The sequence below is a fragment of the Polypterus senegalus genome, chromosome 18, assembly GCF_016835505.1.
Source record: "Polypterus senegalus isolate Bchr_013 chromosome 18, ASM1683550v1, whole genome shotgun sequence".
Lineage (NCBI taxonomy): Eukaryota > Metazoa > Chordata > Cladistia > Polypteriformes > Polypteridae > Polypterus > Polypterus senegalus.
In genome coordinates, this window is record NC_053171.1 from 8,153,564 (window position 1) to 8,181,251 (window position 27,688).

At 41.3% G+C, this 27,688-nt stretch overlaps 1 protein-coding gene across 2 annotated transcripts in view; it reads right to left on the reverse strand.

Moving 5' to 3' along the window:
- Window positions 1-26,344, reverse strand: part of snx6 (sorting nexin 6) — a 69,904-nt gene extending 43,560 nt beyond the window's left edge. Inside the window, exons 1-2 of one of the 2 annotated variants that reach the window (XM_039741130.1) lie at window positions 26,069-26,344; window positions 25,863-25,910 (exon numbers count right to left, since the gene is read on the reverse strand). In XM_039741130.1, coding sequence (XP_039597064.1) covers window positions 25,863-25,910; window positions 26,069-26,074 — 54 coding nt within the window. In that variant the 5' untranslated portion in view covers window positions 26,075-26,344. Of the gene's footprint in view, window positions 1-25,862; window positions 25,914-26,068 lie in introns of both variants that reach the window. The other variant, XM_039741129.1, reaches the window with a different exon arrangement.
- Between the last annotated feature and the right edge of the window lie 1,344 nt (window positions 26,345-27,688).

Sequence of the window (27,688 nt, forward strand, 5' to 3'; positions counted from 1 at the left end):
TGAAGATCTGCCATCACCCCATACGGTGAAAAGGTAAGCTAACATCCAGGCACTGTGGGGCAAAAAGAACATTTCCTTTTTTAAACGTTTGTCTATTTAGGTATTTGACTACAGGAAACAAAAATAGAAAAGAAAAAGATAGATTACATGTTAATAATCTGTTGTGACGGACAAGGAGAGAGTGAATAATTCTTATAAAGATATCCATCATAAAAAAAAGACTGAATCTTCATTTCAAACAGCAGCACCATGTATAAAGCATGCAAATTACAAGGTTTTAAGAATTATTGTCCTATGTGGAGATATAAATATTTTTTAGAAGGCTCTAGTAGTCCTCAGACTGATATGGCATGATAAGGCTGCACCACGTCAAATCTAAAACCCATCTCAAAAACAAGGAGAAATTAAGATCAAAAAGTGTTCCCCCTTCAGGTAACAACAAGAGAAACAAGTTTGTGTCCATGCGAGTCAGACATAACCATTCAAAAAAATGACGAAGATGCGTCCTTTCTTTATTAAGCATTGTAATCAAGGAGGTGCGCTGCCAGAAAATGACAGCAGTCCTCGTCAGACTCACTTGCCCCGTGTCTTTCAACAACATATGGACGCCATTCTTCGAAAAGTTTGCGGCAAGAAAATTGATGTTGTAGTTGATGAAACCACCGATAGCCGGAAGCACACAGCTCTCATCATAGTGATGGGTCAGAAAACATGTGGCTGTATGGTAATTCTTTTATGTAGGCAGTACTAATTGTACATGATGTATTTACTGTGAATCACTTAACTGATTAAATTATAACCGGTAAGCCATCTTTCCCACAGAAAAATGTTATGAGTGAACGGCGCTGGTTGTTAACGAGTTCCCTTTTCAAAATTAACAACGAAGTTTCGGGATTTCATAAATGTTTCGCCTCGCGGTGATGAGGCACGCGAGGTCCACATTTGACTCTTCTGTTATAAACTCGGCACCTACAAACCTTGGGCAGAAAAGCAGGCGTCTCCTCAGATGCAACGAGCCCCTAAAAGCGGGTCTCACTTTCTATTTTCTAAAAGTGAAGTTCACCTTCATCTCAGAAGGCTGCATCAAACTAGTAAGAGCTCTTACAATTCTGGTATAGCGCTCACCGTCCTACTGCAGTCTCGGCATACAGTGTCATGGAGGATCTGATGAATGGAACTGCAAAATAAGGTTCAGTTGTGCTAGTGTGCGGTTTCATTAAAAGGAATGTAAAGTGACATTTCATAATTGTTTGTTTTGTTGTAGCTATTACTACTTTCTTACAGTGTAAAAAAAAATGTAAAAATCTAAAAATAAAATGTTGAAAAATTAAAATAAAACAAAAAAATAAATAAAACGGATTCCATAGGTGGCCCTACTAACTTTCCCCTTCACCACCTGAATGTGTGCCAAGCGTACTGGCACAAAAATGTCTGCCGTAGCATCACCCAGTTGGATGCAGCACATTAATGGTGGTTGAAGTGGCTCCCCACTCACTGTGTAAAAATGCTTTCATTTGTGAAAAAAGCGCTATATAAAAGTATTATTTATATTACTATTAACACTCCGAAAAGCCACCTTAGTTTAAAACAAAAGAATTTGAATCTTTACCACAGTGCAGTCAATTAAAAAAGCAGTTACAGTGCTTATCTTAAACACAATAGGAGTAAAAAGTTCACTTGAAGTTTTGTAGGCCACTTTGATTCACACTTACCTAAAAAGATCATAAAGAGTTTGAACTCTTTTACCTTAAATAACATTTCTTGAATGGTCAAGCAATTATGCAGCTCCAGTCATGCAACATCATCTTTAAATTACTTTGGATTCTGAGCTGGCCAGCCAGCAGCAGACGACATAAGAAAATAAGTTTCAGAGAAAGAGAAAAGCAATCAGTCAAGCTCACGACAACACCACTTTCATGCTGTAAACATTTTTTATAAGCTTTATGGAGTGCCAGACTCTTTTCTTAAATGCGAAATAAACATTGCACAGAAAGCATCCAAAATTTGAATGCTCACACAAAAAGGAACATGCCGTAAATTTTCTCAACATGAACTCATTTCTATTCTACACCTGTATTTTGTCTGTCATACTTTTTACGATACACACTATGCCTCGGAGCTTTATGTGTACAGGGCTGGAGTGCATCTGTTAAATTTGTTTCCCATTTAAATGGAGCAAAAGCTGGGTAAGTGACTTGTTCAGAGTCAGCCAGTAAGACAAGGAAACTGAACAAACAACCTTGAAGGTTAAAGTCCAATGCCTTAGCTACTAGGTCAGATTGCCTTCAAGTATTATTCATAAATAATTTGATTTCTTTGGTTGGCCAAGATGTATACAGTACATACAGAACAATGTGTATGAAAATGTTTAACAACATGACCCTGTAAACTCTCATGGTGCTTTGTCTTCTCTTGTATACATTTCCTCTTCTCCTTTCTGGATTTCTCAGATTAGTTTGGCTTCTAATCTAGCCTAACTAGAAAGTCCATCCATCCATTTTCCAACCCGCTGAATCCGAATACAGGGTCACGGGGGTCTGCTGGAGCCAATCCCAGCCAACACAGGGCACAAGGCAGGAACCAATCCTGGGCAGGGTGCCAACCCACCGCAGGACACACACAAACACACCCACACACCAAGCACACACTAGGGCCAATTTAGAGTCGCCAATCCACCTAACCTGCATGTCTTTGGATTGTGGGAGGAAACCGGAGCGCCCGGAGGAAACCCACGCAGACACGGGAGAACATGCAACTCCACGCAGGGAGGACCCGAAGCGAACCGGGGTCTCCTAACTGCGAGGCAGCAGCGCTACCACTGCGCCACCGTGCCGCCCCTAACTAGAAAGTGATAAAAAAAAATATTTGTCACAGCATTCAAATAACCATTTTTAATACATCAGATCATCTGACAAATACAAAGGCAGTCTGTAACAGTGTACGATTAGAGGACAAGTCGGCTCAGTAAGAGCATACAGCTAGGAGAAGCACAAACAATGCATGGAAAGGGTCATACTGAGTGAGCGAACATGCAGACTAAAATAAAATGGATCACAATGGAATTTAAATGAAAATAAAACCAATTGCTTGGTCAGTAATTATGATATCACAATAACAAACAACAAAAACATATTGCCCTTAGAATGAACAACATGGACGTTCCTGTGGATGATTTAGAACATTAAACATCTAATACTTTAGCTAATGCAAAGACAAAGCTGACAAAATTCGCAGAAGAATATTCTGAGATGGGGCCGTAGCGCTGCTGCCTCGCAGTTAGGAGACCCGTCTGGGTTCGCTTCCCGGGTCCTCCCTGCGTGGGGTTTGCGTGTTCTCCCCGTGTCTGCGTGGGTTTCCTCCCACAGTCCAAAGGCATGCAGGTGAGGTGCATTGGCGATTCCAAATTGTCCCGTGTGTGTGTGTGCACGCGTGTGTGTGTGTGCCCTGCTTTGCGCCCCGTGAGTTGGCTGTGATTGGCTCCAGCAGACCCCCGTGACCCTGTAGTTAGCATATAGCGGGTTGGATAATGGATGTATGGATATTCTGAGATGTGCTAAGGTAATGAAAAACTAGTTATGTATGCAAACACAAAACATAAGAAGCTATACCAAAATGTTTCTTCTGATAAAAACACATAATAATAATAATAACCACATTTCTATGAACGTTTTTGTCACTACTTCAAGTACTTTACATAGAATGGGGAGCCACTTCAACCACCACCTGTGTGAAGCAACAGCAGCCATTTTGCACTAGCACACTCGCCACACGTTAGCATTTAAGTAATGAAGGTGCAAAAGAGAAGAGATAACCGGGGGCCAGAATGGATGAAGCTATGATGGGCAATATAGCCAGGACAGAGGGACCCTACTCTGTGCGAAGGATACCCAGGGATCTTTTATGACTGCAGATGGAGTCAGGATCTCCATTTTATGTCTCATCTGTAAGAAGGCAACATTTTACAGCAGTGTCCCCGTCACTGCACTAGGACATCAGGATCCACACACAGACCATGGTGTAACTGCTCCAGATGGCCTCACCAACACCTCTACCAGCAGTAACTCAAGCCTTTCCTAGATGGTCTACCATCCAAGTACTGGCCGTTCCCAAACACGCTTAGCTTCAAGTGGATTACCTATTCTGAAGTGCCTGTGGTGCGGCTGCTCCTGAACTCCTTCATTAATCTCATGCTTAGAAATAAGATTACTTCAGAATCCTCAGATACAAACATTTGAACTGGTACGTTTCACAATTTACGAATATAAACACTTGAAACAGAAAAGATACTTGGGCACATTGCGAGAGTATACGGTCTTTTTTAATGTGAAGTAATATACGGTATAACACACCAAGAATAGGATCTCAATTTCTGCCTGAAAAACCTCTGAGAAGAGGCTGCTGATTGTGCCAGAGGATCCTTTTTTTTACCCTCTGTATGTTCATCAAACACATCAACAAAGCATGCAGGACAACTGGCACAGTATATTCATGTGATGATGGGCCGAGATCATTAGTTAGATTTACAACAGACCACGAGGCAGGCGCGCACGCGCACACACACACACTGAGCTAGCCCGACACGCTTACATGTGCACTGTGCCACATTCATGTCATCATTTTGCTTTTTAGTATACGTCTTAAAAGGGGCACCCATCTGGTATTAAAAATGAGATCCAATTAATAGAAATTATCAGTCTCACTTGAACCAAAACTAAACTGAATTCTTAAGAAAAAAAATGTAGGAAGAGCTCAAGGTCTTCAAAAACACGCATCAGTTTTAAAAATGCCAGTACTGGTTTAGAATTTCTCCTGTTACCCTCACATATATGTAAATCAAAAAATAAAGGCAATTTGAAAATTACATGGTAGCTGCCATGGATAGAAGGTGACACAATACAATACACTCGTAGTGGCTGGTGGGTAGTTTGAACAAGCACGGCATGGCTCTCTGCCGTCAGAGTAGTTAAAGCCAAGGTCAAATGAGCATGGACGCTCCGCTCCGCTGCGGATTTCTTTGTGCAGAGGGAGTGGAAACCTGCGGAAATTCACTCGAGAATGTTGGCTCAGTATGGAACTGAAAACAGCGGGACTCAACAAAAAGTTTATGTCTGGGTAGAAAGGTTTAAAGTGGGAAGAACAAGTGCAATCTACAAAGCTCAAGCTGGTTGACCGTCAACATCATGCGCACACACGCCCACATCAACATGGAGAATGCCTTCATCAGACACGATCAAAGGATTACATTGTCTGATGTTTTCTGCACATTTAGATGTCAGCCATGGATCTGCACGTGCCATTGTTCATGATGACTTGGAGAACCGTAAAAGAAGAAGGGCACACAAACAGCTTACTGATCTGCACAAGCCAACTGCCTTCAGCGAATTTCAGCAGGTTTCCCTCCCTCTGCCCAAAGAAATTCCACTATGGCACGTTGTTCAACAATGGCGCAATGCCACAACAAAGTGTTAATGTTCATCTGACCGTGGCTTCAACTACAGAAACAGCAGAGTGCTACGCTACCAATAAGCTACTGCCAATGTGTAGTATTGCGTCAGCTTCTATGCATTGCAGTTACCGGGTAATTTTCAAATTGCCCGTTCTTTTTGATTTACCCTCATATGCAAAAATCGAACAAGCTAAGTAACACTTAACTGCAAAATTAAGGGCACAACAATATCCCGACGACTGTTACAAATCTGGAGAATAATCTTTCTACAAGTTTTCCCAGCATACCATAGAGTGGACACGATAAGATACTTGCAGTGACCACAATATATAAATACTCTGCACAAGCCAACAGCCTTCAGTGAATTTCAGCAGGTTTCCCTCCCTCTGCCCAAAGAAATTCCACTATGGCACGTTGTTCAACAATGGCGCAATGCCACAACAAAGTGTTAATGTTCATCTGACCGTGGTTTCAACTACAGAAACAGCAGAGTGCTACGCTACCCGTAAGCTACTGCCAATGTGTTGTATTGCGTCAGCTTCTATGCATTGCAGTTACCGGGTAATTTTCAAATTGCCCGTTCTTTTTCATTTACCCTCGTATGTAACAATCGGAGTCTGTTTCGTCGTACCAACAGCTTTTATTATTTAACCTGACTCTGCTTCAGTTACCTGACAATGAAGATCTGCCATCACCGCATACGGTGAAAAAATAAGTTAACATCCAGGCACTAGGAGGCAAAAAAGAACATTTCCTTTTTTAAACGTTTGTCTATTTAGGCATTTGACTACAGGAAACAAAAATAGAAAAGAAAAAACTAGATTACATGTTAATAATCTGTTGTGACGGACAAGGAGAGAGTGAATAATTCTTATATAGATATCCATCATAAAAAGACTGAATCTTCATTTCAAACAGCAGCACCATGTATAAAGCACACAATCACAAGATATCTTATAAAGCAACTTAGAATATAACATTTAATATACTTTATCCCCACTAAATGTTCCGTGTCTATACTTCAGGTTTTAAGAATTATTGTCCTATGTGGAGACATAAATATTTTTAGAGGGATTAAGGAAGCTCTAGTAGTTCTCAGGCTGCACATTTAAATAACCTCTGGCGATTATAATCCAAAGTCACCACATCCACCCACTTTCTAATCCACGGACATGTACCACCTCGTGAGGAGCAGCATTTTGATTTCGATCACAAGCTCTTGTACTATGATCTTATCCATATCAAATTCCTACATCCAATTTTAGAGTGTAAACATGTCTGTTGTCATACTGCCTACCCCTCCTCTGCTCACACTCTACTACATGCACTTCTGGACACAGTGTGCTACTAGAGGCTGTGCGATGGCATTCACAATACTGGACTTTTTAGAACGGGGGTCCTCAATCACAGTCCTGGAGGGCCGCAGTGGCTACAGGTTTTTCTGTTCTAACCCAGTTGCTTTATTAGCAAGCAATTCTTGCCAATAATTTAAGTTCATGGCCTGTCAGTGCTTCAACTCTGATGTGTCAGGTCTTCGTTCTCATATCATATTAAAGCTGTTTTGGTAAATGATATAATATTAAGTTCAAAATCTGATCTGTGTCTTCTTACTGAAACCTGGCTTAGTAAATGTGACACTGTTCCCCTAGCTGAGGCGTCACCAAATGGATACTCGTTCCTTCATAAGTCTAGAGATTCTGGTCGAGGAGGAGGCCTTGGAATAATTCATTGTAACAAAATGCAAATCACTCCTAAAAATTTAGGCAACTTTACATCCTTTGAGGCATTCATTTTAAATATTAAAACAGATTCCAACACAATTATAGTGCTAGTCTACAGACCACCAGGGCCATATTCATTGTTCATGACTGAATTTAGCAACCTTCTGTCTGATTTGGCAATAAATTATGATCACGTAGTTCTGATGGGGGATTTTAATGTACACATTGATGTGGAAACTGACACTTTTAGCAAATGTTTTACTTATTTGTTAAATTCAGTAGGATTTTGTCAGATTGTCAAAGGTCCAACTCATAATCATAACCATACATTAGATTTAATTATAACTTACAAAGTTGAAATTCAAAATTTAAATATTACTCCATTAAATGTAGTTATTTCCGATCACTTCTTAATTACGTTTGATTTAGTTCTGCCCATGCCAGCGCTCGCAGATTAAAACAAAGACAGTGCGACATCTAGATTGTAATTCTGCTTCAAAATTTATAGATACCTTGAGTAAGTCGAGTGTAATTGTGGAAAACCATTTAGATCAGTTAACATCAAATGTAAACGTGGAAAACAATTTAGATCAGCTAATATCACATTATAATGTGACCTTGAGAGATGCTCTGGACACAGTGGCTCCCCTAAAACAAAAGTGATCAAAGCACATAGAAACTCTCCCTGGTTTAATGAAAACACTCGAGCTCTTAAATTAGAGTGTCGAAAACTGGAGCGCAGATGGAGAACAACAAAGCTACATGTCTTTCAAATTGCATGGACAGAGAGTGTTAATAAATATAAAAAGGCCCTCTTTAAAGCTCGCTCAGAATACTATTCTACATTAATAGATAGCAATAATAAAAATCCTAGGGTACTTTTTAGAGCAGTGGCTAAATTAACAAATGGGAATTCAGATCAACAGTGCAAAATACCAACAGATATTAGCAGTACAGACTTTATGAACTTCTTCAATGAGAAAATTAAAAATATAAGATCCCAGATCTCAGCATCACAGTACAAACCAAATACTAGCTTAGCAGACCCTGTCTCACATTGCATTCAGCACTTTAATAATTTTAATCCTGTAACTGAGCAGGAAGTCTTAACTTTAATTTAAAATGAAGCCCACTACTTGTTCCCTAGATCCAGTGCCAACAAAACTAGTAAAAGTGCAATGGATGTTCTTGTAGCACCATTCTAAACATTATCAATAGTTCATTATTGCATGGCACAGTACCTGATGCACTAAAAGTGTCAGTCATTAAACCTTTACTTAAAAAGTCAGACCTAGACCCACACATACTAAATAACTATAGGCCTATTTCAAATTTACCATTTCTCTCTAAAATACTAGAAAAGTAGTCGCCAGTCAGCTTCAGTCACACCTTACGCATTACAATTTATTTGAGAAATTCCAGTCTGGCTTTCGCACTGGTCATAGTACAGAAACGGCACTAACACGGGTTGTAAATGACATTCTGATATCCTCTGATGAAGGAAATTCCACTGTAATTATGTTGTTGGACTTAAGTGCAGCGTTTGACACCATTGACCATTCTATTTTACTGCACAGGCTAGAAAGATGTTGGGCTTACAGGCCCGTGCTCGCTTGGTTCAGTTCTTATTTATCAAATCGATTCCAGTATGTACAGAAATGTGCTGACAGTACTCCATCATTATACACAGAAGTTGAATATGGTGTCCGCAGGGCTCAGTACTGGGACCTTTACTGTTTTCACTTTACATGCTTCCACTGGGATCTCTCATTAGGAAACATAATGTTAATTTTCACTCGTATGCAGATGACACCCAGTTATACCTTTCATTTAAATCAAATGAAGTTTCTCCGATGTTGTCTTTAATTAGTTGTGTTAGTGAATTAAAGGAATGGATGAATGAGAACTACTTGTCTTTAAATACAGATAAAACAGAGATGTTAATTGTTGGAGGGAATGACGCTGATCACAGCAATATTTTGTCGTCATTTAACTCAGTTGGAATCCCAATTAATTTTACTGAGTCAGCCCAATCTAGGAGTTATCTTTGACTCTAGCATGTCATTTAAAGCATATTACAAAGTCGTCCAAAACATGTTTTTCCATCTTAAAAATATTAGGAAATTAAGGCGCTTTCTAAATAAACAGGATTGTGAGAAATTAATTCATGCATTTATCTCTAGTAGGATTGACTACTGCAATGCGGTGTTCACTGGCTGTTCAAACTGTTCTCTATACAGCCTCCAGTTAATCCAAAATGCGCTGCAAGAATTATTACAAGAACAAGAAAATATGAACACATAACCCCAGTTCTTAAATCTTTACACTGGCTCCCAGTTAAATTTAGGGCAGATTTCAAAATCCTCCTTTTAACATATAAAGCATTAAATGGCCAAGGTCCGCTTACTTGTCTGAACTTATCATGACTTACAAACCTGAGCACATTAAGATCTCAAGATGCCGGTCTGCTTAGGATTCCAAGGATTAATAAAATAACAGTGGGAGGTCGAGCTTTTAGTTACAGGGCCCCTAAACTGTGGAATGGTCTTCCTGCTTCCATAAGAGATGCCCCCTCGGTCTCAGCCTTTAAATCCCGGCTGAAGACTCACTACTTCAGTTTAGCATATCCTGACTAGAGCTGCTGATTAACTGTACATACTGCATCTCTGTTGTTAGTCATTAGCACTATAACATAAGTAACATGATAATTATATTTGAATACTAACCCTCACCTATTCTGTTTCTTTTCTCGGTACCCAAATGTGGCCATTGGTGCCACGGCCCACCTGCCAAGTTGTTTGCCTGCCTATGGTAAAGTCATCCCTGATGGAGGATCACAGGAATCATGGGAAAGAGGGGTCCTTTCATCGGAGCAATGTTTCAGCCGTGGCATGGCCAAATGGAGATGCAGCTAGATGGATGAGGTCTCCAGGACTCTAAAAATATCCAAACCTAATTATGTCATATCATCTACTGTTAAACCGTAATTCTAAAATTTTTATTATGCTGTCTTAAGGAATTGTTCTGTTGTGTATATTGTATTGTATTGACCCCCTACTTTTGACACCCACTGCACGCCCAACCTACCTGGAAAGGGGTCTCTCTTTGAACTGCCTTTCCGAGGTTTCTTCCATTTTCCTACAAGGTTTTATTGGGAGTTTTTCCTTGTCTTCTCAGAGAGTCAAGGCTGGGGGGCTGTCAAAAGGCAGGGCCTGTTAAAGCCCATTGCGGCACTTCCTGTGTGATTTTGGGCTATACAAAAATAAACTGTATTGTATTGTATTGTATATCCTTGATTTTCTTCCCCTTTCTAAGGATTTCATCCAAATGATTTTGAAGGCTAAAATGGAGGAGCAATTCTCAGTCCTTCACTTTTTTCTCTTCACTTTCCTTCCAAGTATTTAATTAAAGCCAACACTGCATGATAAATACACAAGTGTAAATGGTAAAATGCTGGTCTCTTTTGTCATTTGCATGTTATTGCTAATTAGGAGCAATTATGACAAATATGCAATAAGGGTTCAAAATCTTAACGAGTGAGACAACTAAAGTGAAGCAGAAGTGTTACTTGAGCAATAAGGGCTTCTTATTAAGCAACTGGGTTGGAGCAAAAATCTGCAGCCACTGCAGCCCTCCAGGACTGTGATTGAGGACCCCTGTTCTACAGGGTGGTCCAGATCTAATTATGCAGATCCATATCGTCTGAATGACTTTCGTTTATGTGGGGACGATTCCAGTTCGGCGCAAAGACGATTCTTCAGGACGTCAGTTCGCACACTTCGATGATCTGGGATTTTTCGGGATATGTTCTATGTAATAAACTTAATAAGTTATAGCGCGATGAAAATTGCAGAATTCGATCTGGACCACCCTATTAGAATGTGTCTATAGAAGTTACGCTATAATGGGCTGAGGGATGGCATTCACAATACTGGGTACTATAACACGTTATTTAAAACTAGTAAAGACACTGGATCGTTGTGAATCTTGTGTGAGCGATGTATGGCAAGTCACTTAAGGAACTTTTATTCCAACAGTAATAAATATGTTGTGGCCGTCTATCAGTAAAGTATCCTGAACTGTCAGCTGTAAAAAGTGTTATATAAAATGTGTATTTCTGAAGTGCATGTACTTTGAATTGATGGACAGGGAACAGCAATGGAAATGAGAAGAGTGGGAAAAGAGAATTCCAGTGGTCTGGAATTGTCTGAAAAATGAGCCAATAGAAGTAACTGGTGTGAACAAATGTGAAAACACTGCAAACCAAAAACCAGCAAAGAATTTGGCTAAAAGTCACATTTATAAACAATACACGGCAAAACACAAAACGGCTTACACTACAAACTAGCAAAACTCACCTGGCTGATTTAAACGTATAACTTGGCCTGAATCCTGACGAAAGCAACCATTAAAAAGAAAGTTCTGACTGGCAGAATGCAATGCTTTTAGAAAGTGAAATTTCTATGCATATAAAACAATATCTTAAACAAAATATTCATTTTTGCAAATTAATTACACAGAAATGACAATAGTAAGAGTACTGCATATTTAATTGTGAAGTGATGTTTTAAAAAGTTTTTCTTTTTTTTTAAAGAAAAACCTTTCTCATTGCTGTCTAGATAACTGGTTTTTAATTCTAAACTGCTATCAAGCAGAAGTATGTAATCACTTGAACCAAAGGTCTTGGCGTGGGTCTGAAATGAAAAGAAGTTGTAATCAGAAACGTGTTACATGCTGCATTTATTCTGACTTGTTTTGAACAATGTTCTTAAATCACTATGATAGATTCAACAAAAAAAAATAAAATAAATAAATAAATAATAATATATATATATATATATATATATATATATATATATATATATATATATATATATATATATATATATATATATATATATATACACACACACACATACACTCACCTAAAGGATTATTAGGAACACCTGTTCAATTTCTCATTAATGCAATTATCTAATCCACCAATCACATGGCAGTTGCTTCAATGCATTTAGGGGTGTGGTCCTGGTCAAGACAATCTCCTGAACTCCAAACTGAATGTCAGAATGGCAAAGAAAGGTGATTGAATCAATTTGGAGAGTGGCATGGTTGTTGGTGCCAGACGGGCCGCTCTGAGTATTTCACAATCTGCTCAGTTACTGGGATTTTCACGCACAACCATTTCTAGGGTTTACAAAGAATGGTGTGAAAAGGGAAAAACATCCAGTATGCAGCAGTCCTGTGGCAAATGCCTTGTTGATGCTAGAGGTCAGAGGAGAATGAATGGGCCGACTGATTCAAGCTGATAGAAGAGTAACTTTGACTGAAATAACCACTCGTTACAACCGAGGTATGCAGCAAAGCATTTGTGAAGCCACAACACGCACAACCTTGAGGCGGATGGGCTACAACAGCAAAAGACCCCACCGGGTACCACTCATCTCCACTACAAATAGGAAAAAGAGGCTACAATTTGCACAAGCTCACCAAAATCGGACAGTTGAAGACTGGAAAAATGTTGCCTGGTCTGATGAGTCTCGATTTCTGTTGAGACATTCAAATGGAGTCAGACTTTGGCGTAAACAGAATGAGAACATGGATCCATCATGCCTTGTTACCACTGTGCAGGCGGGTGGTGGTGGTGGTGTAATTGTGTGGGGGATGTTTTCTTGGCACACTTTAGGCCCCTTAGTGCCAATTGGGCATCGGCTGCCTGAGCATTGTTTCTGACCATGTCCATCCCTTCATGACCACCATGTACCCATCCTCTGATGGCGACTTCCAGCAGGATAATGCACCATGTCACAAAGCTCAATCATTTCAAATTGGTTTCTTGAACATGACAATGAGTTCACTGTACTAAAATGGCCCCACAGTCACCAGATCTCAACCCAATAGAGCATCTTTGGGATGTGGTGGAACGGGAGCTTCGTGCCCTGGATGTGCATCCCACAAATCTCCATCAACTGCAAGATGCTATCCTATCAATATGGGCCAACATTTCTAAAGAATGCTTTCAGCACCTTGTTTAATCAATGCCACGTAGAATTAAGGCAGTACTGAAGGCGAAAGGGGGTCAAACACCGTATTAGAATGGTGGTCCTAATAATCCTTTAGGTGAGTGTATATATATATATATATATATATATATATATATATATATATACTATGTGATGGATACTGCAACAGTACAGAAGGATGTGAAGCAGCAAGTACTCGTGTAAGAAGAGATATTGTATTCTCCTGCATTTAGCTATTCCCAAAAGCTGCACAATAGATCTGTTGTTTGCTAGGCTTAACAATTTTCTCCGTTTCATGGATGGAGTATTGCTCCTGGCCTTCAGAATGAATTCAACTCTCCAATTCATTTCAAACAAATAAAACCAAAGATTTAACCAAATTGATAACATTCATGAATCACCATTCAAGACTTTCCAAACTAGTTCATGTGCTTAACTTTGCCATTGTCGGGATATTTTTTCCTATATAACTAGCAGGTCTTATTTCTTTGTTTATCCATAACCAGCTCAGGAAGATCTCCTGGTATTCCACTATGTCTTGATCCAGGAAAATTCTGGGATGAAGTACTCGGTGTATATTTGATTCTGGCTTTACTTACAACTACTATCAATATGTCAATTGCCTTCCCTATGTGACAGGAGCTTAATGTATCTGGGGAGAGCAAGAAATTCAAGTAAACAGTTCCTGTAACTACCCCGAGAATATTAACAAAAAGTCAGCTATGCCGTTCAATAAATATAAAAAATGATGAATGTTATTTAATGTTTCTAGACAATTCTTAAACATCGTCAAGATCAACAAAAAAAAAAACTGAGGCTGTGAGTGACTTACTACTGGCTAATTGGAAACGAAAGCATTAGTGTATTATCGAATGCTGAATTGCGTACTAGTCCAAACTGTGCTAATAGCCTTTGATTAATGCCAGATCTTACAGAGAAATTGACCCACAAAGCCAAAAGGGCCAGTTTTACTGGCTGATCAAATTACACAGTACATGCTGCAAATAGCTGCTTATGTAAGTCTCTTTAAAATGAACACTTTTAAACATTTAACTGTAATATACAACTTCAGTACTGTACACTTGAGTACTAAAAGAATTGGATATATTACAACAGTGGCCTCAAATTCCAGTCCTGGTGGGCTGCAGGTTTTCATTCTAACCCTTTTCTTAATGAGTGTCCTGTTTTTGCTGCTAATTAACTTCTTTTGAATTCATTTTAACTGACTTGCTCTTGAAGAGTCAGACCCCTTCATTGTTTCTTTTTCATTAAATTAGCAGCCACACAATAATGAGATACAAAATGAGCCAAAACAAGACCAGCAAACTGTGACCGTCATGCAATATCTGAAAATAAAGATGAAGGTTTCGGGAATGCTAATCTGCTCAGGTCCACAAAACATTTTAGCAGTGCTCTTAGACAAGAGAAGATCAACCATTTCAGAACTCTATGCCTTTGCACCACAAGAGCAGCAACAACCCATGGAATTAAAGAACGGGCTTAATTAACAACAAGACTCGGCGCCTGATTAAGCAACTGGTTGGAATGAAATTGGTTGGAGTTTGAGGCCCTGACGGAGTTGGTCTTCTGTTGGGCTCCCTCACTTCACATTTTATTTCTGTTTGGGTGCCATTTAAGGAAAGAAATGAAACAATTCAGAGTAACAAATCCTAAAAAAAACAAGTCAATTAAAATGAAAGGAAAAGGAGTTAATTAGCAGCAAAAACTGGTCACTAATTAGGAAAAGGATTCAAATGAAAACCTGCAGCCACTGCAACCCTTCAGGACCAGAGTCTGAGACCACTGTATTAAAAGGAAATTTCAAAACCCTTTCTGATAGAGTAGGTAACCAAAGATTATCATTAAAGTTGTGAATCACAACATCTTGCTCGTGCCCAGCGGCGTAGGATGAAATACTCTACATCAGGTTTACCTTTGCCTAAATGTAGCCAAAGCAATACGCTCAGATTAGTGCAGCGTCACTCTAAAGCAGGAGGTGTGCAACTCTGGTCCTGATGGGCTGCAATGGCTGCAGGTTTTCATTCTAACCATCTTCTTAATTAGTGAGCAGTTTTTGCTGCTGATTAATTTGTTTTGCCTTAGTTTTTAATTGACGTGACTCGGACCCCCTTAGTTGTTTCTTTTTCCTTAATGAGCAGCCAAACAATTACGAGACAAAACAAGCTGCCACATGACCACCTAACCTGAAAATAAAGAAAAGTGAAGGTCTCTGTCATGTTGGTCTGCTCAGGTCACCAAAACATCTTGATGGTGGTCTTAGAGAAAAAAAAAAAAAAACCAGAAAATCAACAGTCTGCCGAGGCCGAGTCCTGATATTCAATAACGGCAAGAACTGGCTTCTCATTATGAAACTGGTAATGGCAAAACTGGCTGGAGTCTGAGGTTTCAATTGAGCTGGTCATCTGCTGACTTGTTCCTCATCTCATTTCTGTTTAGCTACCATTTAATGAAGTAATGAGTCGATTCAGAGGCCTGAATCCTTAAAACCCGAGCTATTAAAATGAAGGGAAAAGGAGTTAGCAGTGAAAACTGCTCGCTGATTAGGAAAAGGGTTAGAATAAAAACCTGCAGCCCACCAGGCCCCGAGTTGGACACCCTTGCCCTAAAGCAGGGGTCGCCAACTCCGGTCTTGGAGGACCACCGTGGCTGCAGGTTTTCATTCTGACCCTTTTTTTAAATGAGTGTCCCATCTGTGCTGCTAATTGTAATGAACTTCTTGTGAATTAACTTAAATTGAATTGCTTTTTTAAGATTTCTTCATCGTTCCTCTGAATTGCTTCATTTCTTTCCTTAAATGGCACCCAAACAGAAATGAAATGTGAAGTGAGGGAGCCAACAGAAGACCAACTCAGTCAGGGCCTCAAACTCCAACCAATTTCACTCCAACCAAGTGCTTAATCAGGCGCCGAGTCTTGTCGTTAATTAAACTCGTTCTTTAATTCCGTGGCTTGTTGCTGCTCTCGTGGTGCATTAGCAGACATTTCTGAAATTGTCGATTTTCTGTTTTCTAAGAACGCTGGTCAAATGTTTTGGGGGACCTGAGCAGATTGACATTCCTGAGACCTTCACCTTTCTTTACTTTCAGATATTGTGTGATGGACACCAGTTGTTCGGACTCATTTTCTATCTCATTATTGTTTTGCTGCTAATAAAGGAAAAAGAAACAATGAAGGGGTCGGAGTCTTCAAGAGCAAGTCAATTAAAATTCATTCAAAACAAGTTAATTAGCAGGAGAAAACAGGGCACTCGTTAAGAAAAGGGTGAGAATGAAAACCCGCAGCCACTGTGGCCCACCAGGACCGGAGGTGGCAACCCCTGCCCCAAAGTAAAAGGACTGATGTTAGACAATGGTGCAAACTTCCCCCAACCAATTAATTTTTAACTAAGGTAAGAGAAACACAAACATTAGTCTTCAGTACCTTAGTGTAATTTGCCTCAGATATCCAACATGCATAAAAGTAAAATTAGCAAACTAATGTTAAGGTGCAGTATAAACACTACACGAGCCAGCATGCGGATTTAGTTAAATGATTGAGGAGGTTAACACTTGTGACTCTAAAATCCCTTGCCGGGGTGCAGTTTAGCTTGCAAACAATTTAATGGGTGGGATTTGTGAGCGAACACGAGTTAAAAACCTGGGAACGTTAATCCAGCGCAAGTGTAAGAGCGGAATCTGCCAGCATTGCTGGAAAAATTAACCCGGCAATGGCCCGATATTTGTAACAGTGGAACCTCGGGTCACGAACGTCTCAGGTCACAAACAAATCAGGTGACGACCAAAAAGCTTGCCAAACTTTGCCATCTGTTCACGACCACACACTCGGGTGACAAACAAGCCAGTTTCCCTTCCGGTTTGTGCGCGCCGGTGATTTCCGCACGTGTTCAGTCTCCTTCCCTGTACTGTACGTTGTTCTCGGTCCGACGTGCATCATGCGGAGAGACTTTACCTCAAAACTGTGATCTCCTCTCCTGCTCACTTCCTTCATGCCAGAACTCGACTCATGAAAGGTTACTTTTCTTGGTTGTTTATGGTTAGTTTTTGTATAAATTACGGATTTTTCAAATGTTCGTTTTTTTCCTGTGCTTAAAACTCATTAAAAAAAAGTGTTTACAGCGAGCGGTTCGTAAGGCTGTAGCGTGAAATCCTGCAATGTTACTTTTCTCTGTTCAAGGTTGGCTCAATGTTTTTACATTTAGTTTACAATTACACTGTGCATTCTATGGTATGATTAACTATTTTTGTGCTTAAAAATCCTTTAAAATATATATTTTCACACAGTTCGTACGGTCTGGAATGGATTAATTGTATTTACATTCAATCCTATGGGCGCCCCTACAAGCAGGCAGTGACAGCGGGTAACTTTCTACCCAGGCATGCAGTCTGTTGGCGTTTCATGAAGTTAGAGATCTGTCTGCAGTGAGTAGCGGCTTTCGGAGGAGAAAAAAAAAAAAAAAAGAGGAAAATATGCAAAACATAACAGTTGGTGTAACTGCTGTCAAGCTAAAATTGAAACACAACACAAATTTGTAGCTTACGTCACGCGGAACGTTTCTCTATTTCAAGACAGACGAGTTTACAGAAATCACCAATGCGTGTCAATGGGAGATTTTGAAACTTCAAACCTTTGTATTGCGAGATATCTGAACAAAAAAAAAACGTCTCGACAAAACTTCCCTGGAAAATAAATGTGCCACATGTCAACAAAACGGGCCCACTGGGGACCAAGCTGCTTCAATTGGACAGACAAACGGTCACAAGCTTCAATCCATCCTGCCCACCGTGCTGGAAGCCATTAACCAAGTGACGAGGTGCGCCTTTCACTTTCATACGATGTGGGAGTACATATATGAAATAATAAAAAGCGATCTGCAGCAGTGCCTGGTTCTCCGAACGTAATCAGAGCAAATGACTGCACTCGTGCTACAATAGGGTACCCAGCGAGAATGAAGCGCTTTTAGTATTTCTGTTTGCTGCTTTGCAGTAAGGAAACTGTGGGCTCACTTCCCAGGTCCTCCCTGCAAAGAGAGTTGAACTTCAAGCAGTGAGAAAAGCACTATATAAATGTAAAGAATTATCAAATTATTATCGTTAACCATAAATATTTACATTTCCATTAACAGACAAGTCACCTGTGATGCCAAGATGAGACTGACCAATGTCATGGCGAGGTGGCTTATGATTCACATAATGTGAAGTAGCTTCAGCAGACATTACAATACTGTACGGGGCGAGTGTCGTCTCGGTAGGGTTAACTGGCTGAACCCTCAGTCTTTCACTTAGCCCGTATCAGCAATCACAGAATTACACAAGCAAGGTTACCAGCTCAGACCCCAAACCTTACCACACCCCTAACCTAACCCCATAGAAAGCTCCCAGAATGCAGAGCGGTGCTAAAATGCTTTACCTGCTCTGCAACACTAAGATGTACCTGCAGAAGGCACCACAGGTCTCCTCGAAAGCAGGTGGCACTTCTGTGTGTTTGATTGGTATAGTCCATGCCAGGGTTGAGCCACGTTCACATACAAAACATTTAAAAGATGCTTGTGATTTATAAAAGGTAAATTGTGTAGAAATGTGTGTACCACCACTTTTAGAAATCTGATCTTTTTTTGGCATCCACATGTTCTGTTCTTTTAGTGTTACACACACTTTGACACTCTAATGCACACAAAGTGTTATAAATGAGACCCCTGCTATCTACACACGTGGACAAAATTGTTGGTACCCTTCAGTCAATGAAAGAAAAACTCAAAATGGTCACAGAAATAACTTTAATCTTACAAAAGTAATAATAAATAAAAATTCTATGAAATTTAACTAATAAAAGTCAAACATTGATTTTCAACCATGCTTCAACAGAATTAATAAAAAAAAAACTCATGAAACAGGCCTGGACAAAAATGATGGTACCCCTAGAAAAGACTGAAAATAATGTGACCAAAGGGACATGTTAATCCAAGGTGTGTCCACTAATTAGCATCACAGGCAGGTGTCTACAATCTTGTCATCAGTCAGTGGACCTATATATAGGGCTCCAGGTAGTCACTGTGGTGTTTGGTGACATGGTGTGTACCACACTCAACATGGACCAGAGGAAGCGAAGGAAAGAGTTGTCTCAGGAGATTAGAAAGAAAATTATAGACAAGCATGTCAAAGGTAAAGGCTATAAGACCATCTCGAAGCAGCTTGATGTTCCTGTGACTACAGTTGCACATATTATTCAGAAATTTAAGATCCATGGGACTGTAGCCAACCTCCTGGACGTGGCCGCAGGAGGAAAATTGATGACAAATCAAAGAGACGGATAATACGAATGGTAACAAAAGAGCCCAGAAAAACTTCTAAAGAGATCCAAGGAGAACTTCAAGCTCAAGGAACATCAGTGTCAGATCGCACCATCCGTCGTTGTTTGAGCCAAAGTGGACTTCATGGGAGACGACCAAGGAGGACACCATTGTCGAAAACAAATCATAAAAAAGCCAGACTGGAATTTGCCAAACTACATGTGGACAAGCCACAAAGATTCTGGGAGAATGTCCTATGGACAGATGAGACAAAAATTGAACTTTTTGCCAAGGCACATCAGCTCTATGTTCACAGACGGAAAAATGAAGCATATCAAGAAAAGAACACTGTCCCTTCTGTGAAACATGGAGGAGGCTCTGTTATGTTCTGGGGCTGCTTTGCTGCATCTGGCACAGGGTGTCTTGAATCTGTGCAGGGTACAATGAAATCTCGAGACTATCAAGGGATTCTAGAGAGAAATGTGCTGGCCAGTGTCAGAAAGCTTGGTCTCAGTCGCAGGTCATGGGTCTTGCAACAGGACAATGACCCAAAACACACAGCTAAAAACACCCAAGAATGGCTAAGAGGAAAACATTGGACTATTCTAAAGTGGCCTTCTATGAGCCCTGACCTCAATCCTACTGAGCATCTTTGGAAAGAGCTGAAACATGCCGTCTGGAAAAGGCACCCTTCAAACCTGAGACCACTGGAGCAGTCTGCTCATGAGGAGTGGGCCAGAATACCTGCTGAGAAGTGCAGACGTCTCACTGACAGTTACAGGAATCGTTTGATTGCAGTGATTGCCTCAAAAGGTTGTGCAACAAAATATTAAGTTAGGAGTACCAGCATTTTTGTCCAGGGCCTGTTTCATGAGTTTATTTTTTTAAATAATTCTGTTGAAGCATGGCTGAAAAGCAATGTCTGACTTTCATTGGTTAAATTTCATAGAATTTTTATTTATTATTACTTTTGTCAGATTAAAGTTATTTCTGTGACCATTGTGAGTTTTTCTTTCATTGACTGAAGGGTACCAACAATTTTGTCCACAAAAAGCCAAAAGACCTGAATAACTGCCATTATACAGTAGAGGATGACCGAGCAGAGGTGTTCAATAAATAAGAACAAAACTCTGAATGAGCGTAAACTGCCTTAGTTTGGGGAGCTCATAAATGTAACGATTAACTTCACCTTTCGTTATATTCAGATATTGTGTGATGGGTACCGGTGAGCTGGTCATGTGTCTCCATATTGTTTGGCTGGATTGATTAGGCTTCAAAGTCAAGACAGAGGTAAAGAATTTAGGGGTAATTATTGACTCTGATCTAAATTTTAAAACTCACATATTAATCAGGTTACCACGAAAGCATTTTTTCACATAAGGAAAAAGCAAAAGTTAGATCCCTTATAACAGGGGTCCTCAATCACAGTCCTGGAGGGCCGCAGTGGCTGCAGGTTTTTGTTCTAACCTGGTTGCTTAATTAGAAAGCAATTCTTGCCAATAATTAAACTTCATGGCTTGTTAGTGCTTTAACTCTGCTATGTCGAGGTAAATATCACATGCTGGATTTTCTTCCCCTTTCTAAGGATATCATCCAAATGATTTGAAGTCTAAAACAGACCAGTTGTTCCCCTTCTCTTCACTTTCCTTCCAAGTATTTTAATTAAACCCAATAGTGCATGACAAATACACGCTGGTTTAAATGGTAACAAGTTAAATGGGGAAATGCTGGTCTCTTTTGTCATTTGCATGTTATTGCTAATTAGGAGCAAATAAAAACCAAGACTACAGCTGTTTTAAGACTAAAATAAGCAATAAGGGTTCCAAATCTTAACGAGTGACACCACTAAAGTGAAGCAGAAGTGTTACTTGAGCAATAAGGGCTTCTTATTAAGCAAATGGGTTGGCTGAACCTGCAGCCACTGCGGCCCTCCAGGACTGCGATTGAGGACCCCTGCCTTATAACTTTGCAAGATGCTGAAAAAGGAGTTTGCGCTTTTGTTTTTAGTCAACCAGATCACTTTAACGGCCTCCTCTCAGGACCACCCAAAAAAAAAAAAAGATGTAAATCGGTTACAGTTAGTGTAGAGCGGAGCTGCCAGAATCTTCACTAGGAAAAGAAAATCCAAGCACATCTCTCCAGTTTTGAGGTCTCTACATTGGACACCGGTGTCATTTACAATTCTGCTTATGGTTTACAAAGCCTTCTGTATTCTCGCTCCATCCTATGCTTTTCACCTTACACTCCAAATCGTAACCTTAGCTCTTCAAAGGAGTGTCTGCCTATAATTCTAAGAGGTAAACTTAAAAGAAGTGCTTTTGTGCACCTAAAAACTGGAATAGCTTACCAATAGAAATTTGACAGGCTGATACGGTGGAGCACTTAGAAAAAAAAAAAACACCATTACTTTAACACGGCTTTCTCATGGCCTCATTTTAGTGTAACCCTGATATTCTGTGTATGCATTGAATTCGAATTTGTATCATGGCTCCGCAATCCGTACTAACCCCTACTTTCTCTGCTGTCCTCTTTCTGGTTTTCTGTGCTGGTGATCTGCCCAACACCACCACCACCACCACCACCTGATCAGGGCACCATGCAGTCCCTACATTGATGAATTGAAGGCCACAGGTCCACATGACCATCATAGCCTAATTCTACCATGTGAATCCTGAAAACCCCGAGGACTGATTGAGATCATTTATGTTACATAGAATGTCCAGGGGGGCTTGGGGATGGGTGGTCTCATGGCTTCGAAACTACTGCAGATTTTGTTTTTTCTTTTTTTTTGTCCTCCAGGCCATCAGACCTTGCTTTATTCTTTAGTATTGCCTCCTCTTATTTTTATATACTTTTCTTTCCTCATCTTGTAAAGCACTTTGAGTTACATAGAAATAAATGGCACTGTTGGCGGCTGCTAATTAAGAAAAAGATAAAACAACTAACAGGCCCGAGTCAAGAGGCAAAAGAAATGGTTTGAATGAAAACATGCAGCCACTGCGGCCCTCCAGGCCCCGAGTTGGACATCCATGGGTTAGCTGGTCACGTGGCGCTTCGTTTAGAGCACAGATGTCGAACTCCAGGCCTGGAGGGCCGCAGTGGGTGCAGGTTTTCTTTCTAACCCCTTTTCCTAATCAGTGTCCAATTCTCACTGCTACTTAACTGCTTTTCCCTTTATTTTAATAGCCCTGTTTTTAAGGATTAAGTCTTAAGTGTTAAATGGCAGCCAAACAGAAATGAGACATGAAACGAGCCAACAGATGACCAGCTAAATTGGGGCTTCAAACTCCAACCAGTTCCTTAATAAGAAGCTGATTCTTGCTGTTAATTAAACCCGTTATTCAATTCCATGGCTTGTTGCTGCTCTCTTTTTGCCACAGCAGACATTTCCAAAATGGCTGATATTCTGTTTTATCCAAGAACTCCTAAAATGTTTTGGTAACCGGAGGGATCAACCTTACTGAGACCTTCATCTTTATTTTCAGATTTTGTTTGATGGGTACAGGTGAGCTGGTCTTGTCCTGCTTGTTTTATGTCTCATTACTGTCTGGCTGCTAATTAAAGGAAAATGAACCAACTAAGGGACCCGAGTCAAGTTAATTAAAACGAAGGTAAACAACAACAACATTTATTTCTATAGCACATTTTCATACAAACAGTAGCTCAAAGTGCTTTACATAATAAAGAATAGAAAAATAAAATACACAATAAGAAAACAAAATAAATCAACATTAATTAAATCGAATAAGAGTAAGGTTCAATGGCCAGGGGGACAGAAAAAACAAAAAATCTCCAGACAGCTGGAGAAAAAATAAAATCTGCAGGGATTCTAGACCATGAGACCGCCCAGTCCCCTCTGGGCAAAAAGAGAAATTTGCAGCAAAAACTGGTCACTAATTAAGAAGATAGTTAGAATGAAAACCTGCAGCCACTGCAGCCCTCCACGACTGGAGTTTGACACCCCTGGTTTAGAGTGTGGCTGCTAATTAAGGAAAGAGAAACAACTTGGGGGTCTTTGTCAAGTTAAATAAAACTCAAGCAAAAGAAACTAATTAGCAGAAAAAACTGCTCACTAATTAAGAGGATAGTTAGAATGAAATCCTGCAGCCACTGCGGCCCTCCAGGCCCCGAGTTTGACATCTGTGGGTTTGCTGGTCACGTGGCACCTTGTTTAGTGTCTCATTATTGTTTGGTTGCTAATTAAGGAAAAAGAAACAGCTTAGGGGTCTTTGTCATGTTAATTAAAACTAAAGCAAAAGAAACTAATTAGCAGCAAAAACTGCTCACTAATTTAGAGGATGGTTAGAATGAAAACCTGCAGCCCTCCAGGCCCAGAGTTTGACATCCGTGGGTTAGCAGGCCACGTGGCACCTTGTTTAGCGTCTCATTATTGCCAGTCAGTCATCCTCCAACCCACTATATCCTAACACTGGGTCACGGGGGTCTGCTGGAGTCAATCCCAGCCAACACAGGGCACACACACCAAGCATACACTAGGGACAATTTAGGATCGCCAATGCACCTAACTTGCATGTCTTTGGACTGTGGGAGGAAACCCACGCAGACACGGGGAGAACATGCAGACTCCTATCTTACAGACAGACCTCAGTATGTGCAGGTCTGACATTGTGGTCAGCAGCACAGGAGCGCCGCAGGGGACTGGACTTTCTCTGGTCCTGTTCAGCAAACATAAGACTTCCAATACAACTCGGAGTCCTGCCACGTGCAAAAGTTCACTGATAACACTGCTATGGTGGGCTGCATTAGGAGTGGGCAGGAGGAAGAGTACAGGAACCTAATCAAGGACTTTGTTAAATGGTGCGACTCAAACCACCTACACCTGAACACCAGCAAAACCAAGGAGCTGGTGGTGGATTTTAGGAGGCCCAGGCCCCTCATGGACCTCGTGATCATCAGAGGTGACTGTGAAGAGGGTGCAGATCTATAAATACCTGGGAGTGCAGCTGGATGATAAACTGGACTGGTCTGCCAATACTGATGATCTGTGCAAGAGAGGACAGAGCCGACTATACTTCATTAGAAGGCTGGCGTCCTTCAACATCTGCAATAAGATGCTGCAGATGTTCTACCAGATGGTTGTGGTGAACGCCCTCTTCTACGCGGTGGTGTGCTGGGCAGGCAGCAAAAAGAAGAGGGACGCCTCATGCCTGGACGAACTTTTTAGGAAGGCAGGCTCTATTGTAGGCACGGAGCTGGACAGTTTGACATCCGTGGCAGAGCGACGGGCGCTGAGCAGACTCCTGTCAATCATGGAGAATCTACTGAACAGGATCATCTCCAGACAGAAGAGCTGCTTCGGCCACAGACAGACTGCTGTCACCGTCCTGCTATACTGACAGACTGAGGAGACCCCACACTATGCGACTCTTCAATTTCAACATTAACATTATTCAAAGTTATTGTCTGTTATACCTGCATTGTTATCACTCTTTAATTTAATATCGTTTATTTTTTATGAGTTATATTTACCTTCGGATTAATAATCTGTCTATCTATCCACGCAGGAAGGACCCGGGAAGCGAACCTGGGTCTCCATACTGTGAGGCAGCAGCACTACCACTGCACCACTCTGTCTTATTATTGCTTGGCTGCTAATTAAGGAAAATGAACCAACTTAGGGGCCCGAGTCAAGTTAATTAAAACGAAGGTAAAAGTGAACTTTGCAGCAAAAACTGGTCACTAATTAAGAAAATAGAATGAAAACCTACAGCCCTCCAGGCCCGAGTTTGACATTCCTGGGTTAGCTGGTCACATGGCGCTTTGTTTTGTGTCTCATTATAGTTTGGCTGCTAATTAAGGAAAAAGTAACAACTTAGGGGTCTTTGTCAGGTTAATTAAAACTAAAGCAAAAGAAATTAAATTACCAGCAACAACTGGTCACTAATTAAGAGGATGGTTAGAATGAAAACCTGCTGCCCTACAATCCCAGAGTTCGACACCCCAGCCTTAAACGCTACCGCACACTTTGGTCAACGGGAAAGGCGCTATATAAAACTCTCAAACTGCCCCCCCTTCTGGCCTACCTTAAGTAGTGTCTGTTTAAAGAGTATTTCTTGTAGGCTGCTGTACCAGATTTGTTATAAAAGAAAATTAAAATAAACACTTTAGAAGAGGTGGGAGACCCATCCGGGTGCAAGGGACACAAAAAGAGCCTCTGTCACGGCACTGGTAACGATGTCACTGGGCCCCGGCGGCAGGGAGTGAAGGAGTCAAAAGCTCTTCTACAAAAAGAAAAGCAACAACGAGTACTTCTTGGGGTTCGGGGTACGGGGGGACACTCCTAACATAACGCTCGAGGCAGCGGAGCTCAGGTCAGGCAGCGAAATAAAAAAAAGAAGACAAACTTACTCCTCGGTCTTCTTCTGAGAGGAAATCAGGGCCGTCGTCTAACCCTTCCTGCTGCAAAGAATGACAAAAAAAAGAAAGACGCAGAGAGTTCGTTACTGCAGGTGACCACCTGTTGTCTACACCAAAGCTACATGCAGGATTCGCGTTAATCGGTTTAAAACGAGAGAAAACGAAGAAGATAGAAAAAAAGCGCCGATAACACCCACCATCATGGCTGCCGCGCGCGCCGCGGAGTTGTGGCGGAGCAGTCACGTGATGAGCCGAGTGGCGCCGAGGACGAAGAGCCGCCGGAGGAGGAGCCCGCCAGTCAGTCAGTCAATCAGTTCGTCCAGAAACTATAGAGCAGCTGCCGACTAAAACCGTGTCACTCTTCTTAGACTGAGGAGATAAACTGAGGCGAAATGTGCAAAAAAAAAAAACAATGACACTTCCGAGGAGGTGAGTTTAAGGTCCTTTAACTTGCTCGCTGTCCGAGTCCGGAGGGTGGAGCGGACGGTCCATTCTCTGCCCCGCCCCTCCCCTCCTTAATGCGTTATTTGGCGCTGTTTGGGGGAAGTGGGTGGCGCCCGTAGGCTACGCTCCTCCACTGCTCTCACTGTGAATCCAAGGAGGCGTTTCTTAAAGCACATTATTCATGAGAAGGGCGTGTCATAATGCAACAAAACCGCCCAAGCGCTGCGCGAAAAGTTTTAAAAGCAACCCGAGAATGGCAATCCGTGCACGTCACGTTGTTCCCCAGCTGATGAGCATAAAGATTGAAAGGTTGTGGGCTGTTAGTGCCACTGGGGACCCCTGAGCAAGTCACTTCACCTACCTCTGCTCCATTTAGGAAAAAAAAGAAATATTACCAATTGTAAACGTGTCAGTCAAATAAGTAAATCAGGTCAGGTTGGGGGGCATGAACTGGTACAGCGTGTTGCCACATCCAGCGCACGACGAAACAGCTCGGGATCCTGATTGGCAATATCACCCCCCCACCCCCTCTGGATATGACACACTACCTGCCACAGCCAGGTATTACATGGGCATCCCCTTGGCCTGGTCCAGCCACTCCGGTCCTCAACAATTAGAGTTCTGCGAGCCAGATCATCCTCGGGTAATCGTGCCACATGGCCATAGTGCAGGACATGTGCCTCATTCAGGACTCTGTGAGCAACACAAAATCAAACCAGCTGTACTCAAGGATTCTCCGAAGAGACACACATGAAGGAGTCCAGTCTTCATCTCAGGTCACTGGATAGCGTCCATGTCTCACAAACAGGGAGCACAAAGACTCTAAACACTTGGACCTTCGTCCTTTTGCTGAGATATCGAGGAGCGTCATACACCCCCTTTCCAGCGACCTCATGACCCCCATGCTCTCTTAATCCGTCGACGGATTTCATAGGAAGAATCACCAGAGACATGAATGTCACTGCCAAGGTAAGTAAACCTCTCGATGAGGTCGACACTCTCTCCACAGACAGACACACTGCTGATGGCCGTGCCCACGAGGTCATTAAAGGCCTGATCTTGTTTTTTAACAGGACACTTGCCAGCCCAGACACTCACACCCCTCACTCAGTCTCTCGAGACCCCCGATCAGAGCCTCCATTGACTCAGCAAAGATCACAGCATCGTCAGTAAAGTCAAGATCCGTGAATCTTTCTTCACTAACAGATGCCCCATAGCTGCTGGACCCCACGACCTTGACCAACACCCAGTCCATGCCAGCACTGAACAGAGTAGGAGCAGAACGCACCGCTGATGAACCCCACAATCAACTTGGAAAAACGTAGAAGTTCTGCCTCCACTCTGCGCAGCACTCGCAGTACCAGTGTACAGGC